Source organism: Styela clava, chromosome 13 (genome assembly GCF_964204865.1).
Source record: "Styela clava chromosome 13, kaStyClav1.hap1.2, whole genome shotgun sequence".
Classification (NCBI taxonomy): domain Eukaryota; kingdom Metazoa; phylum Chordata; class Ascidiacea; order Stolidobranchia; family Styelidae; genus Styela; species Styela clava.
Window position 1 is genome coordinate 17470869 of NC_135262.1, and position 13824 is coordinate 17484692.

The window sequence follows — 13824 nt, forward strand, 5'->3', positions numbered from 1 at the left end:
GTCCACATATTTGAGCATAACTCTTTTGTTTTATTTGAACCTAATTAATGATGGCCCAGATAAAAAACCTTTGATTGATTGGATTCTGAAAAAAGAAGACAAACTGTTTCGCTCCTATGTATTCCTTTATTCCTTGGTAATACCACTTTCGTTGAATATGAAAGAAGATAATGATGTTAAACTGTCAAATCCTAAAACTTTAATTCTATTCAAACCAAGTTTATGTCCGCCTTGAAGAAAATTAGTTTTTAGGGTAACGTGTTCTAAATAACGAACGAGTTGAACCTTTGTTATATCTGCCATGAAAATTCAATTGAGGGTATGCTTGTATATCATGCAAAGTGGATACTTGATTTCTCATATCAAATTTGCCTCTGATCAAGTCCGACCAATTTCCAAAAGCTCTGTGACTACACGTCACATGTGTACTACACGTGCCTTCATGCCACTTTAACAAGGCATTGTTTCCGTCCACTTGGGTTTTATCACGACTACATTTTTGTGCAGAATGTGATGTTTCAGACTACTCATAAACTATACTTAGTCAAGCTGGGCGTCCTGTTTTTTAGAATTTATCTGGTACTGAAGTCAAATATCAGTCGGAGAGAAAGAGCAATGATTAAAAAAGTTGGAGTCATTTTACACGTCCGAAAATTCACTTCGATTACTGAAAAAAATGTTTGCTGCAAGTTTATTTTAAAAGTCAAGTGCGAATTTAAAATTCAAAGATCAACTTATTGATGGCAGAAAATAGCAGATTTTTCAGTGCCAGAGTTAGCATTGTTTTAAAGAGAACGTAGCAGAGGAGATTCCATAATTTTCAGAGTACAATGAATTGAAACAAAGCGACGAAATTGTGGGTGAAATATTGGGTTTCAAGGAAGATGAAAAAAACTAGCCTCCTGACGACTTTCATTCATCTTCGAGTATTGGAAGCAATTGGTTCATTAGTTGCGGGGAAGAAGGGAATTTTTCCAACATCAACAACCCAGTAACTGCGATGATTTAGCAAAACAATCCATTTGCGATCAAATATTGTGTGGATTCCGAAACCCATATTCTCCCGAATACTGGTCATTGTTTGACCAAGGTGACTCAGCAGATTGAACATTGGCCTTTAGGGACCCTTAAATGTACAACATTAGTACAACTTTGCTTTCTACGCGAGAACATGAAGACCTCAACTGTCACAAACGTTTTGAGTAAGATTCCCGCATCTTTGAATTGCACTATTACATATACATTGACAGGGATTCTTTGTGTTCATAAAACTCACAAACTAACATCAACCTCGCTGTACCGTACCACCCTGACGGCAAGTGTAAGTGTTAACCAACTAATCTGAAATGCGCTTGGCATAGCTTAGAAAATCATTTTTCGAAGAGCATTGCATGCCGTGTTTTTCTTGGTTTGCAATTAATAGAACTTATATTACATCCGACAGGTTTTCAGGCACAAACAGAAACAAAACATTGAAAAGGCCGCTATTCTGTGCAGAGCCGTAAGATGATGTTTATGACCTCATTATTAATGCTTTATTTTTGTCGCTTGACGTCCCTGTTGAGTTCTCTCTCTTGCTGTACGGCATGTATTTTTGTGCTATGATTTATGTATGGTGTCTATGTTATATCCATAATATACTCAAGCACCCCGAACAGTTGTGTGTTTATCCTCAAATGAAGAAGAGCCCATAAACAGTTTTGTATATACTTCCTATAAAAGTGTCATTCGTGGAAAACGGATCGTTAGTTAAATATAATACATTCTTAACACGAGCAATCTTCATGAATGGCGAAATGAGAAGAACTGAAATCTCCCACATGCCTTTTAAGATTCGAGGGAAGGCGCAAATATAAGGACTCCATTGCTGTTTAGCAATCATAAACGGTGATTCTGGTGAATCACCGCTAACATGCAAAGATTTCACCAACAAACCAGCGTTTTCGTGCCGAAATTGAACACGTACCTATTTGATGAAGGTGTTATTGATATTTCCAATTTCGTTTCGAAATTCAAGGCTTTATCATTGAAAATGCGTACCATAGCTTTATAAAAGGACTATTCTTTCTTTGCTTAAAATGATAAAACAAACCATCCCCGTATTTGGTAATTAAATAGGAGCATGATGCTAAACTCGATGCATTCCACCAAGCTGCCAAATCTGATGTCTGATGTTGTTTCGGAAGACACTATTTATAAATGCGCACTGATGTTGAAGATATGTTAGAATGGGTGCTGAATAAAAAATTTTCAGTTGCATATCGGAATTAAGCTGAATCTGAATTTTGAACACGGAGTGGACCTATGGATCGTTTCGTTAATATTTTTATCTTGTTCTCGTTGTTCTTTAATCTATATGTTAGAATTTTTCTTTTTATCGTAATAAAAATCACCTTCTTCGATTACTGGCCAATTGCCTTGAAATTTTCAGTAGTTGAAGATTGGCTTTATCGCTAGAAGGTTATTACTTTCATTTATTTTAAAAAATTTTGTGAGCTCTATAGAATTCGTTTTTTTGGGCTATGACATCATCAAAATTTGCGCATCTGGTGGCGGTTCTGCAAACAAATACCAGCGAATCTCGTGCTCAGCGAACGTCGGCGGATCTCGTGCTTAGCAAAAGAGAGAAGTTTTTTATGGGGAATGGTAGACTGCGGTATGTGACTCAAATCAGTTGGTATTTCAATTCACTTGGAAACTGAATCATGAAGAATGGATCATCGTCACAGGACCTGGAAAAGCTATGACAGTCCCTGCATCGCTACCGTTACCCTGGATAGTCGAGTTGTCACTGGTGAGTTGTCCGTGTAGTCGTGTAGTCCTTTTCTCGATACGGCAACTGGTATGTGACCGCATATAGCCTACTTTTCGGGAAATTGATGATAAAATATTAAGTTTACCTCCGTGTCCACATATTTGAGCATAACTCTTTTGTTTTATTTGAACCTAATTAATGATGGCCCAGATAAAAAAACCTTTGATTGATTGGATTCTGAAAAAAGAAGACAAACTGTTTCGCTCCTATGTATTCCTTTATTCCTTGGTAATACCACTTTCGTTGAATATGAAAGAAGATAATGATGTTAAACTGTCAAATCCTAAAACTTTAATTCTATTCAAACCAAGTTTATGTCCGCCTTGAAGAAAATTAGTTTTTAGGGTAACGTGTTCTAAATAACGAACGAGTTGAACCTTTGTTATATCTGCCATGAAAATTCAATTGAGGGTATGCTTGTATATCATGCAAAGTGGATACTTGATTTCTCATATCAAATTTGCCTCTGATCAAGTCCGACCAATTTCCAAAAGCTCTGTGACTACACGTCACATGTGTACTACACGTGCCTTCATGCCACTTTAACAAGGCATTGTTTCCGTCCACTTGGGTTTTATCACGACTACATTTTTGTGCAGAATGTGATGTTTCAGACTACTCATAAACTATACTTAGTCAAGCTGGGCGTCCTGTTTTTTAGAATTTATCTGGTACTGAAGTCAAATATCAGTCGGAGAGAAAGAGCAATGATTAAAAAAGTTGGAGTCATTTTACACGTCCGAAAATTCACTTCGATTACTGAAAAAAATGTTTGCTGCAAGTTTATTGTTAAAAGTCAAGTGCGAATTTAAAATTCAAAGATCAACTTATTGATGGCAGAAAATAGCATATTTTTCAGTGCCAGAGTTAGCATTGTTTTAAAGAGAACGTAGCAGAGGAGATTCCATAATTTTCAGAGTACAATGAATTGAAACAAAGCGACGAAATTGTGGGTGAAATAATGGGTTTCAAGGAAGATGAAAAAAACTAGCCTCCTGACGACTTTCATTCATCTTCGAGTATTGGAAGCAATTGGTTCATTAGTTGCGGGGAAGAAGGGAATTTTTCCAACATCAACAACCCAGTAACTGCGATGATTTGGCAAAACAATCCATTTGCGATCAAATATTGTGTGGATTCCGAAACCCATATTCTCCCGAATACTGGTCATTGTTTGACCAAGGTGACTCAGCAGATTGAACATTGGCATTTAGGGACCCTTAAATGTACAACATTAGTACAACTTTGCTTTCTACGCGAGAACATGAAGACCTCAACTGTCACAAACGTTTTGAGTAAGATTCCCGCATCTTTGAATTGCACTATTACATATACATTGACAGAGATTCCTTGTGTTCATAAAACTCACAAACTAACATCAGCCTCGCTGTACCGTACCACCCTGACGGCAAGTGTAAGTGTTAACCAACTAATCTGAAATGCGCTTGGCATAGCTTAGAAAATCATTTTTCGAAGAGCATTGCATGCCGTGTTTTTCTTGGTTTGCAATTAATAGAACTTATATTACATCCGACAGGTTTTCAGGCACAAACAGAAACTCGATGCTCGGAATCCCTTCCCAGATAACTTATTGAGCCTGGCCATGTGACGCCGCTCAGAATAATTTCATGCTCTACTACAAATTAGCATTTAATTTGGCACGGTCGCGTTTAATTTTGTGATTTGGTTCTTATGCGCTGTTTAATATTACTTTGTGCATACCTGAGAAAGGGTTCCATTACATTTGAACCCACGTACATTTGAACCCACGACGATTGCACCGGCATACTATTGCACCTATGGAAATTTTTGTTGTTTTACGGATATTTGAACCCATACTAACCCTAACCCATGGGTTTAGCACCCGCATATAGATTTAACCCGCGAATATACACATGGGTTCAAATGTACATGGGTTCAAATGCACGGTCACCCTGAGAAAAAGTTGATTAGGTCTAAAATATGCTGTTGATACATTAGGATTAGGTTACCACCAAGACCTCGGTTCACTATATTGCCTGTGCCTGTAGCTTATAACACCAACCTTCAATTAGCTGGCTTCCCATTAATTATATCAAGTTTTCTTCTAAAAAAGTATATCTTCAAAGTGATTGCCGTGTTGCCTTCGGCTGTCATTGATACACTGCAAGTCGTCACACAATGGTGGTGTGAGGCTGAAACAACTTGTCTTCTCATAGGCCATGGTTATTTATTGAGTAACTTAGGATTTGAATGAAAATAAAAGAACAGTTGACAAATATGCAGACTAAAACATAAAGAACGATTGATATGCTGTTGAATGTTTAGATTCAGATATTCTGTCCATCATGCAAAAATTAATCAATGTAAACTATGGTACAAACTCAACAGTGCATGAAGCCATTAAACATACCGACAAAAACATACTTTTGATTCATCATAAGATGATGAGAGTCTTCGGGTCAACTTCACCTCTCTAACAATCCGAAATAAACTACTGAAAAGTCTTCAATCACAAAATGTTACTATAATGAAGATGGCACGCACTTTTGGTTTAAAAAAATTGAATGTACTATTTACAATTAGTATGTTTACGCATACTATATTGAAATCACGGTAATCATTAGAATATTCAATTGCTTTTTTGTCGTTATAAACTGTCTCCCATACATAAGTCTGTGTTTGGATCTGTTTCGTGAAACTGGTTAATGGTGTTATGCTCATTATAAGTTTGAATTATCTGTTTCTACGGGATTTATCGTTTCTCAAAAGACCCATCTAAATAAGTCAACATTGTTCGAAAGCAAAATCAGATGGTGTTTGAAAAAGACGTCTTACAAATATCAGCCATCAAGGCACAGTTTTTGCAGCTTTACGTGAATAGTGGCATCCGCAAGTTTAATCCACAACTAAATATGAAAGATTTTGAGTTTTAGCGATTCAACTTATTAATTAATAAAGACCATTTTTGTGACTGCAGTTTTTTTTATTCTAAATGCTGATATGATATCGTACAAATTCTTGACCGTGTTTAATGAGCTACTTTTTGTTTAATATAGAATGCAACTAGCTGTGCGTTCATTTTCCAAGTATTTAGAGGACAGACAGGAAGTCTTTCCCAATAGCCTAATTTCTGTTCATTGAATAAAGTTTTTTGGTCGAATACAATAAGAAATATTCAGCAATAGAAAATAGTCAAAGAGCATTTTACAACTTATCCGATCGTTTTGCTACATCCTGGTCGCTGTGTCGGTAGTAGTTCACCGAAGTTATTCGTTGCGAAATGACATATTTTGTGTATAAACGGATTCGTATATCGTTGCCTAAAACCGCATCTTTTAAACAAATACTTTTAAAGGAGCCATTGAAAGGAGTGATTTTAGTGCTGTACTTGGAAGTTTTAAGTCAACTTTTGGTTTGTTTATAACAAAACAAAAAGGTATGATTTGGGGAACAGTGCTGAGATGTTTTTCTTTAGCTATAGGCAACTTACATGGATTTAGTTTACTTCAACGAAAAAATGATGTTCACTTGTTGCGCCGAGCTGTACATTGTAGTCTTTCCGAAACTCGATTTATACATGCACAGTACAAATGAGACTGTAAGCCCCGTGGTAGATTGAAGTCGAAGTCGAGGTGAAGTCGAAGTCGAGGTGAAGTCGAAATGCAATTACAACCATAAGTGTACAATGACGATAAATAATTCTAGGAATTTGAGTTAAAAAACTACAGCTAATCTCAGGAAATCGTTACCTCTGTAGCATTACCGTTACCTAAGAAAGCTGAGAAAGCTTTGCCGACGCATATGATAAACACAATTCTCGGACCATTGTGACAAAAATAGTTTGTAGCGATTGAGCTTATATATTTTTTCAGTGCGAATTGTCTTTTATGGATATATATCAAATTAGTCAATATGATTGTAAGCATTCCAGGTTTGATTGCCATTGTGATTTTTTATCTTGCCGTTTTCATTGTTGGTATCGTTGCGGCAAAATTAACTACAAAAAGAAAGTCAAATCTTGCTTCAGAAACGATCATGGTTGGAGGAAGAGACATTGGTGCTGTAGTAGGCTTCTTCACTTTGACTGGTATGTTGCTTAACGAGAATGCTGCATGATGCAACCTAATTGGTATATAATATTAATAAAAAAAGAATAAGCAGATTTTACAGCGAAGGTAGTCATAGGGAGAGATTTTTCTGAACAACTTCCTATTTTAAGTGATGCATTCTTTCTTTAACCACTCAGATAGATGTGTATGTAGTACATTTTGCTTGATCAAAGTGGAAGACAATGGGTATTTCTGTTATTCGCCATTCACCGTCATAAGTATCGGGAAGGAGCATTCATGTTGCATTTTAGGATCAACTGCAAAAAAAGAATTTTAATCGTTCCTTTCTATTGCAGCTTCGTGGGTCGGCGGTGATTATATAAACGGATTAGCCGAAGCTGTATACACGCCCCATGTTGGTTTGATGTGGGCATTGTGCATCCCGATTGGATATGGTTTAGGATTGATTTTAGTCGGATTATTTTTTGCCGATAACTTGCGTGATAAGGTAACTTTGAACTAAGGAATCTTTAGGACATACATTTTTAACTGAATAGCTGAGTATTTTTTTTATGTTGGGATTACTTCTCTGTTTGGTTCGATGCGAAAATATGATGAATCACCAATGAGCACCAAGAGCAAAAAATATGAATCGAGCATAATGACTGAATATTGCTGTCCGTGTACAAAATATTTTTGAAATATCTCTCCGTGCGAAAATTAGATTTTTATTCCTGTTCCAACAAATATATACTTGCTAATATTGGACAACCTATACATTATATTTCATATGTCTTCACTCTCTGGTACCTCACATTGTTATTTGCGCATTATTGTACAAGATTACTAAGGAAAATAACCACTTTTATTCGTCTCTTTTCTAATTTGAAGAACTACACCACCATCATCGATCCCGTTCAAGCTAAACTTGGCAGGTACATGGGAGCAGTAGTTGCCTCTGTAGAAATATTTTCTTTAATTATATACACGGGAGCCATATTGAATGCCCTTGGTGAGTAGTGAAGACAACAAGAGACTAGAGAGCGAGGCTACAATATAATATGGATACGAGAGCCAAAACGAAGTGGTGCGGGTATGCAATCTGTAACCACTGGAGGTTCAAAGCAATTGGTTCAGTTAATGAAAAAGTGTATTATGTCATATATAATAATAAGGAATAAAATACCAATGAGAACAAAATAACAACATGATAACAAAAATGATCCATATCTACATTCCGTGCTGTACAATGAGTAATATTGAGAACATTAAATTTTATAACAAATTGCCAATTGAGGTTGCTCGTAACTGGCGTATAACTGACAGTGTTTCATGAATAGCTGTGGTTTATTATTTGCAAAAGTCGAGGTTGCAAAACTCCTAATAGGACGCCATTTAGCGATGTATGCAATGTTATAGAACCGTCAATAAAAATATATTTAAATTTAAAGATGTAAAGTATAACAGAGTATGAGACCATAAAACCTATATATATCATAAGCCTAAATAATTGGAAATGACTGCATTCCATTCGATCATTATCTTTTTTACTTATTTTACATATTTGTTCATAATTGTTTCAGGTGGCAGTTTGCAAATTGTTGCAGGGTTACCAAGAATAGGATCTGTTATTATATCTGCAGCAATCGCACTACTATACACAACGTTGGGTGGATTGTATTCAGTAGCATATACCGATGTGTTGCAACTTATTTTGATAGCCGGAGGCCTGGTAAATAATTTTATGTCATGTACTTCAATTGCCAAAGAAACAACAAGACCGCACCAGAAACGCAGTTTATTAGGTTAATATCTGCTTCGATTATTATTATTAAAGTACTTACGCCATAAGTAGAAATGCTGGAGGCTGACGTTGTCATACTTACTCTTGTCTGTTTTTTAAGAGCGGTTTCAATACACAATTATGCCATAAGTAGAAATTCCGGAGGCTGGAGTTGCCATACTTACTCTTTTTTGTATATTGAGAGCGGTTTCAATACACAAACACATTCCAAGAAAAAATGCTGTCCGCCTTATCATATGTGAATGTTTCATTTGTTTGTTTCTTACAGTAATTTTATAGCCATATTCCATTGTCATGGAAAAGTACAGAAAACTTTATCAAACTTGGTTTTATACAAAGCGCATGTTGCCAAGTCTATTTCATGACCTGATTTGGCTGCATCGTATTAAACTGTAAAAATTTATATAATGGTAATATTTTGTCGCATCAAATCATTTCTGGTCTTCTATGGCCGGGAAAATTGATCGCCATGATTTTCAACAGCTCCACCTTGCGCTTAACGCAAAATACAAAGAAGATTCATTCATGATTCGGTCATAGGATCCCCTTCCTCCAGTATAGACAGATCATCTTTCTATCTGCATCCGTCACTCCAACCGATACCCTTTTTGGAGATATTTTTGTTGCATTGATTATTAATGCACCAGGACATTTTTACATGTTTATAACGTGTTTGTGTTATCTGACCCCCCTTTTTTTTCGAAACAAATAAATCCTAGAAATACTTGTCAAATATTTGATGTTATGAATGCAATTTGAAACTCCCTGTATGTATAACTCAATTATTAACTTTTTATATACATTGCAACATAAAATTGGAAGGTGCTCAAATCAATATAAAATAATGGACTGCTAGATCTGATCCAATGCATTTAAATACAATTGAATTATCAATTCCACCTCTAAATTTATTCGATAGATTCTTTGTTTACCTTTTGCTTTCAACCACGAAGCGGTAATTGATATAGCAGATACTGCTTATGGAAAAACAGGATGGATTGGATCTTGGGATTCAAGCAGTGGTGGAGCATACATTGACTTGTGGCTTCTATCTGTAAGTATGAACTTTATTAAGAAAACTAGGTAGACCTACTCAAATTTTTCCTTTGAAATTCAGGGTTGAGACCTAATTACCAAACCAAAGTTTAGTTTATTTTGTTTTTAACATAAAGTTCACTCCAGGAGAGCGTGCATATACAGGTAATCGATGTGGTTATCTTGCTTTCGATATCAAAAATAGTACCGACCTAAAGCGAATATATTTTTTATTCTGATCGAATATTTTTCTCGAATTAAAACCGAATGATCGAATGTCAATGCGCAATTTTGAATCTGTCTCCCTTACAATAAAAACTCCGGCTTCGATTCTATGATAACATATGCGCAATTACATCTGAAATAGATACAATTTCGATTGACGAAAGGTTTGAAAACATTAAAAGATTTGTAGGTCGTATTCGTATTAAAAGAAGGTCCAACATCTTCATCAACGAATAAGAATTTCAAGTTCGCTACAAGACATTCCCGCGGTTCCAATTAAACCAAAACTGGATATTTTTATTATGATGATGAGGTGTGCGGGTATATGCGTTGAACTTGTAAACGACTTGCCAAAAACAGTGGCTGAATTTTTTTTATCGACAATCCGATAAGCTACGGAAAATGATCCGGAATCACTATTGAAAAACAAAGGAATCGCCCTTATACTGATTTGATAGCAACTTAAAAGAACTGAGTTGGCTGAATACGCTGATTACACTGGTCCGAATCTCGAAACTTCAACTAAAGCCTATATACCCCAAGTACAAAACATGGGACACCATGCAATTGTAAGCCACACTGTATAAACGCATCAAATAAAAATAACAACAATTTTATGAATACGGGTTCAAACATTCGAGTAATCACGTTCTAAGTAAAATTATTTTTCATTGAATAGCAGCAGATGAGCATTCATAACTAGTGTGTTACCCTTGAAATTATATATTTATTCCATTTGGGGTAATTTACGCCAGTCCGCGACCACAGATGCAAGCCCAAATTAATCGGCTGTTCTAGCTATTGTAACAATATAAAATGACGTACATATATACAATACATGTATCCGTAGTCACAAATATTGGCGGTATCTGTATGTAATAAATAAAACACGTGCCATCATTTATTATAACCATGGCAATGCTTTATTTACTCCAAACTCAAATTGAAATAATACATCGCCGTAGCTAATCACATTAGCTGTATATGTCTCTGCAGCTGTGTGGTGATTAACTTGAATAATCTTCGCTTTTGTTTATAAAACTTTATCCCCAGGTATATAAGTTCAAATCCCAGGAAAAATGACCGATACCAAAATCATCTGGTGAACAAAGTCACTCATTTGATGTTTTCTATATGACTTTACTCGAAGTAATGTAGCTTGCGTTGTAAAATTTGAACTTGTATTTGAATTGGGTAATAGCTCGGATCAATACTTCTCATTTCCTCATTCTTCAAATTATATTTAATGTTACAATGGTTTAGATTTTTGGTGGTATTCCATGGCAATCCGTTGTCCAACGAGTTTTAGCAGCAAATTCGAATCGAAATGCCAAATTACTTTGCATACTCAGTGGGTTTGGTACAGCTTTGATCGCAATACCACCTATACTTATTGGAGCCGTTGGAGCATCGGCAAGTATGGTTTCTTGATACATATTTTTCTGATCAGCTTTGAATGCCTTCATAATGAAAGCAACAAATTGAACTCTCAACACAAGTTGAGGCTCAATAAAAAAAACCTAATATCACATTCACGCTCCCTGGATTTTCCATAAATAGCAAAATTATATCCACACTCCATATCCCCTAACTTTTGCATTTTTAAGATTGGACTCTCACATCTTATATGAACGGCAGTGGTTCCTCTCCACTGGACGAGCATGACAAAAGACTTATTTTACCAATAGTATTACTATATCTGACACCTCCTGCAGTATCCTTTTTTGGCTTGGGTGCTACGGCGGCAGCGGTAATGTCTTCAGTTGACTCAACAACTTTGTCATGTGGAAGCCTTTTTGCGAGAAACGTTTACAAAAATGCAATAAGACGAAATGTACGTACAGCTTTGTGTAACTGGAGTGATAGAATATTATCGTATAGTTATGATTCTTTTTTGCGAATGTGGAACGAAATTCGTAAAAATGAAATAGATTCAGAAGACAGTTTTGCATCATTTCGACAAATTTTGTTATGGACAGAAAAGAATAGTAACCGTTAATGTACTTCAATATATCACAAGTTAAAATCGTGATACACCTTGCCAACTTTGTTTTTATACATCTGATTTTTTACATCTCCGTTTTTAGGCATCTGATCGTGAAGTTGTCTGGGCGATGAGAATATCGTTCCTTGTATTTATCGTAATATCTTCAGTAGTCGCACTGACCGTTGATTCAATATTTGTACTTGCATATCTGTCAGCGGATTTCATGTATTGTCTCTCTCTACCCCAGGTGATGCATTTTGAATATTTGGTAGCAAAATATCGTACTGCAATGCTGTATATATTTCCATTCATTGATTGAATAATATATATATATATGTTCACCGTGACAGACAAGGTAAATGCCGTTATACAGATGTATTCATGTTGATTTTAAGTTGCGCTGTAGAACAGTTTGAATACTGAACTTGTATTATACTGTTTTTTGAATATTTTTTTCATAGTTAAGTATCCTGAAAAGCATAACGTTAAAATTAAAAAACGATCAGAATTAAAAGACAGTGACATATCCCATAACAGAAAATTGTTGCAATTCAGCTCCCCGCAATTTGCTTTGTCTTTAAAATACATTTAACTGCTATCGATATTCCAGTGCATATGATTCGAAATTAAAAAAAAAGTCTATTAATATTAAAGCGAGGAGCATGCCCAACATTGTTATGCCGGAAGATCGTTCTATTAGCATTCCAGATAGAGCAAAATGAAGCTGAAACTTAGTGACCCGTTTGTTATTAATCAAGAGACTATAATTATATCGTTCCTCTTCAGTTTGTTACTGTCATGTATCTTGACCCTAACGTTTATGGAGCATTGATTGGATTTATTGTTGGACTGATTTTGCGCTTGGGAGGAGGGGAGGCAATGTTGGACTGGAAACCCTGGATTCACTACCCTGGGGGTGCCAATTTCCCATACAAAACGTTTGCTACGATTATTTCGTTTCTTGCCATACTAGTAATATCTCGTATTGCTAAGTTTCTATTTGAAAGAGGATATATACACCCAAAATATGATATTCTAAGAAGCAATCTGAATAACGGTGGAAGGAGTATTATTCTAAAGAAAGTGAATGCTGCCAAAAACGACTGCAATGCGGATATACCTCTTCCAAATGTATATCCTAATATACACGTGACTGATGCCGATGATAGAGAAAAATCTTATTCGTGAATTCACGGAGATATATATATATACTTGGAAGGAAGCAGAATCTACTCAATTTGAAATGATAAAATAAGAAGAACGCGATGAATTACACAACGGTAGGAAAAAATGATAAAATAAAATTACTTGCTCCACCATATTAATAATTTTACAATGGTTGCCCATACCAAATTGATCGATTTTCTAAATGGGAGTTAAAAGTAAAGAAAAACTTTTATTAAAATATATATTGCCAAGCTGATTAAAGTTGGAGTCAAAACGCCCAACCAGAGTTGCCAAATTGGGTGCATGAAGAGGTGGGCTAGACCAAGTGTAAGTGTAGTGTACTTAGTGGTCTGTAGTGTATTAGTGGTCACATGATTTTCCAGGTTGTTCATGTCTTGTAGGAACTTTTAGGCGACTACCGGAGTTATGATTCAGCTCCTCTGAAAAATATCCGATGTTCTTCCGCAAATGCGCGTAAGCTAATCAGAACAAAACCTAGAAAACCAGTCGTTTGAATTTTTATAAGGTTCAGGTGCGAATTTGGAAGTTCTGCTAATTAGTTAAATAAGTTATGATGGGAAATATAAACGGGAGCAGTGTATGTAATATTTTGTTACAAGTGGATCATTAGATTGGTCATGGTTTGCGGCCCGCGTCGTCAATAAAGTTCAAAAAGTGGCCCATGACATATTTTGAGTTGGATACACCTGATTTAGACAAAGAAGTAGAGACAGACCATCCCTACCTAGCATTTCCAAAA

General features: G+C 35.8%; 1 protein-coding gene across 1 annotated transcript; it reads left to right on the top strand.

Moving 5' to 3' along the window:
* The first annotated feature begins 6675 nt into the window (after positions 1 to 6675).
* LOC120332976 (high affinity choline transporter 1-like) lies at positions 6676 to 13302 on the top strand. Its single transcript, XM_039400323.2, has 9 exons — positions 6676 to 6884; positions 7203 to 7354; positions 7738 to 7858; positions 8430 to 8578; positions 9570 to 9704; positions 11174 to 11327; positions 11518 to 11744; positions 11998 to 12144; positions 12684 to 13302. The coding sequence occupies exons 1-9, from the start codon at positions 6710 to 6712 to the stop codon at positions 13083 to 13085; spliced, it is 1662 nt and encodes a 553-aa protein (XP_039256257.2). The 5' UTR covers positions 6676 to 6709; the 3' UTR covers positions 13086 to 13302.
* The last annotated feature ends 522 nt before the right edge of the window (positions 13303 to 13824 follow it).

Coding starts and splice junctions, on each gene's coding strand:
- LOC120332976 (XM_039400323.2), top strand. CDS start 6,710: ATGATTGTAAGCATTCCAGGTTTGATTGCCATTGTGATTTTTTATCTT. Junction 7,355..7,737: donor CCGATAACTTGCGTGATAAG/GTAACTTTGAAC, acceptor TCTAATTTGAAG/AACTACACCACCATCATCGA. Junction 11,745..11,997: donor AAAATGCAATAAGACGAAAT/GTACGTACAGCT, acceptor CTCCGTTTTTAG/GCATCTGATCGTGAAGTTGT.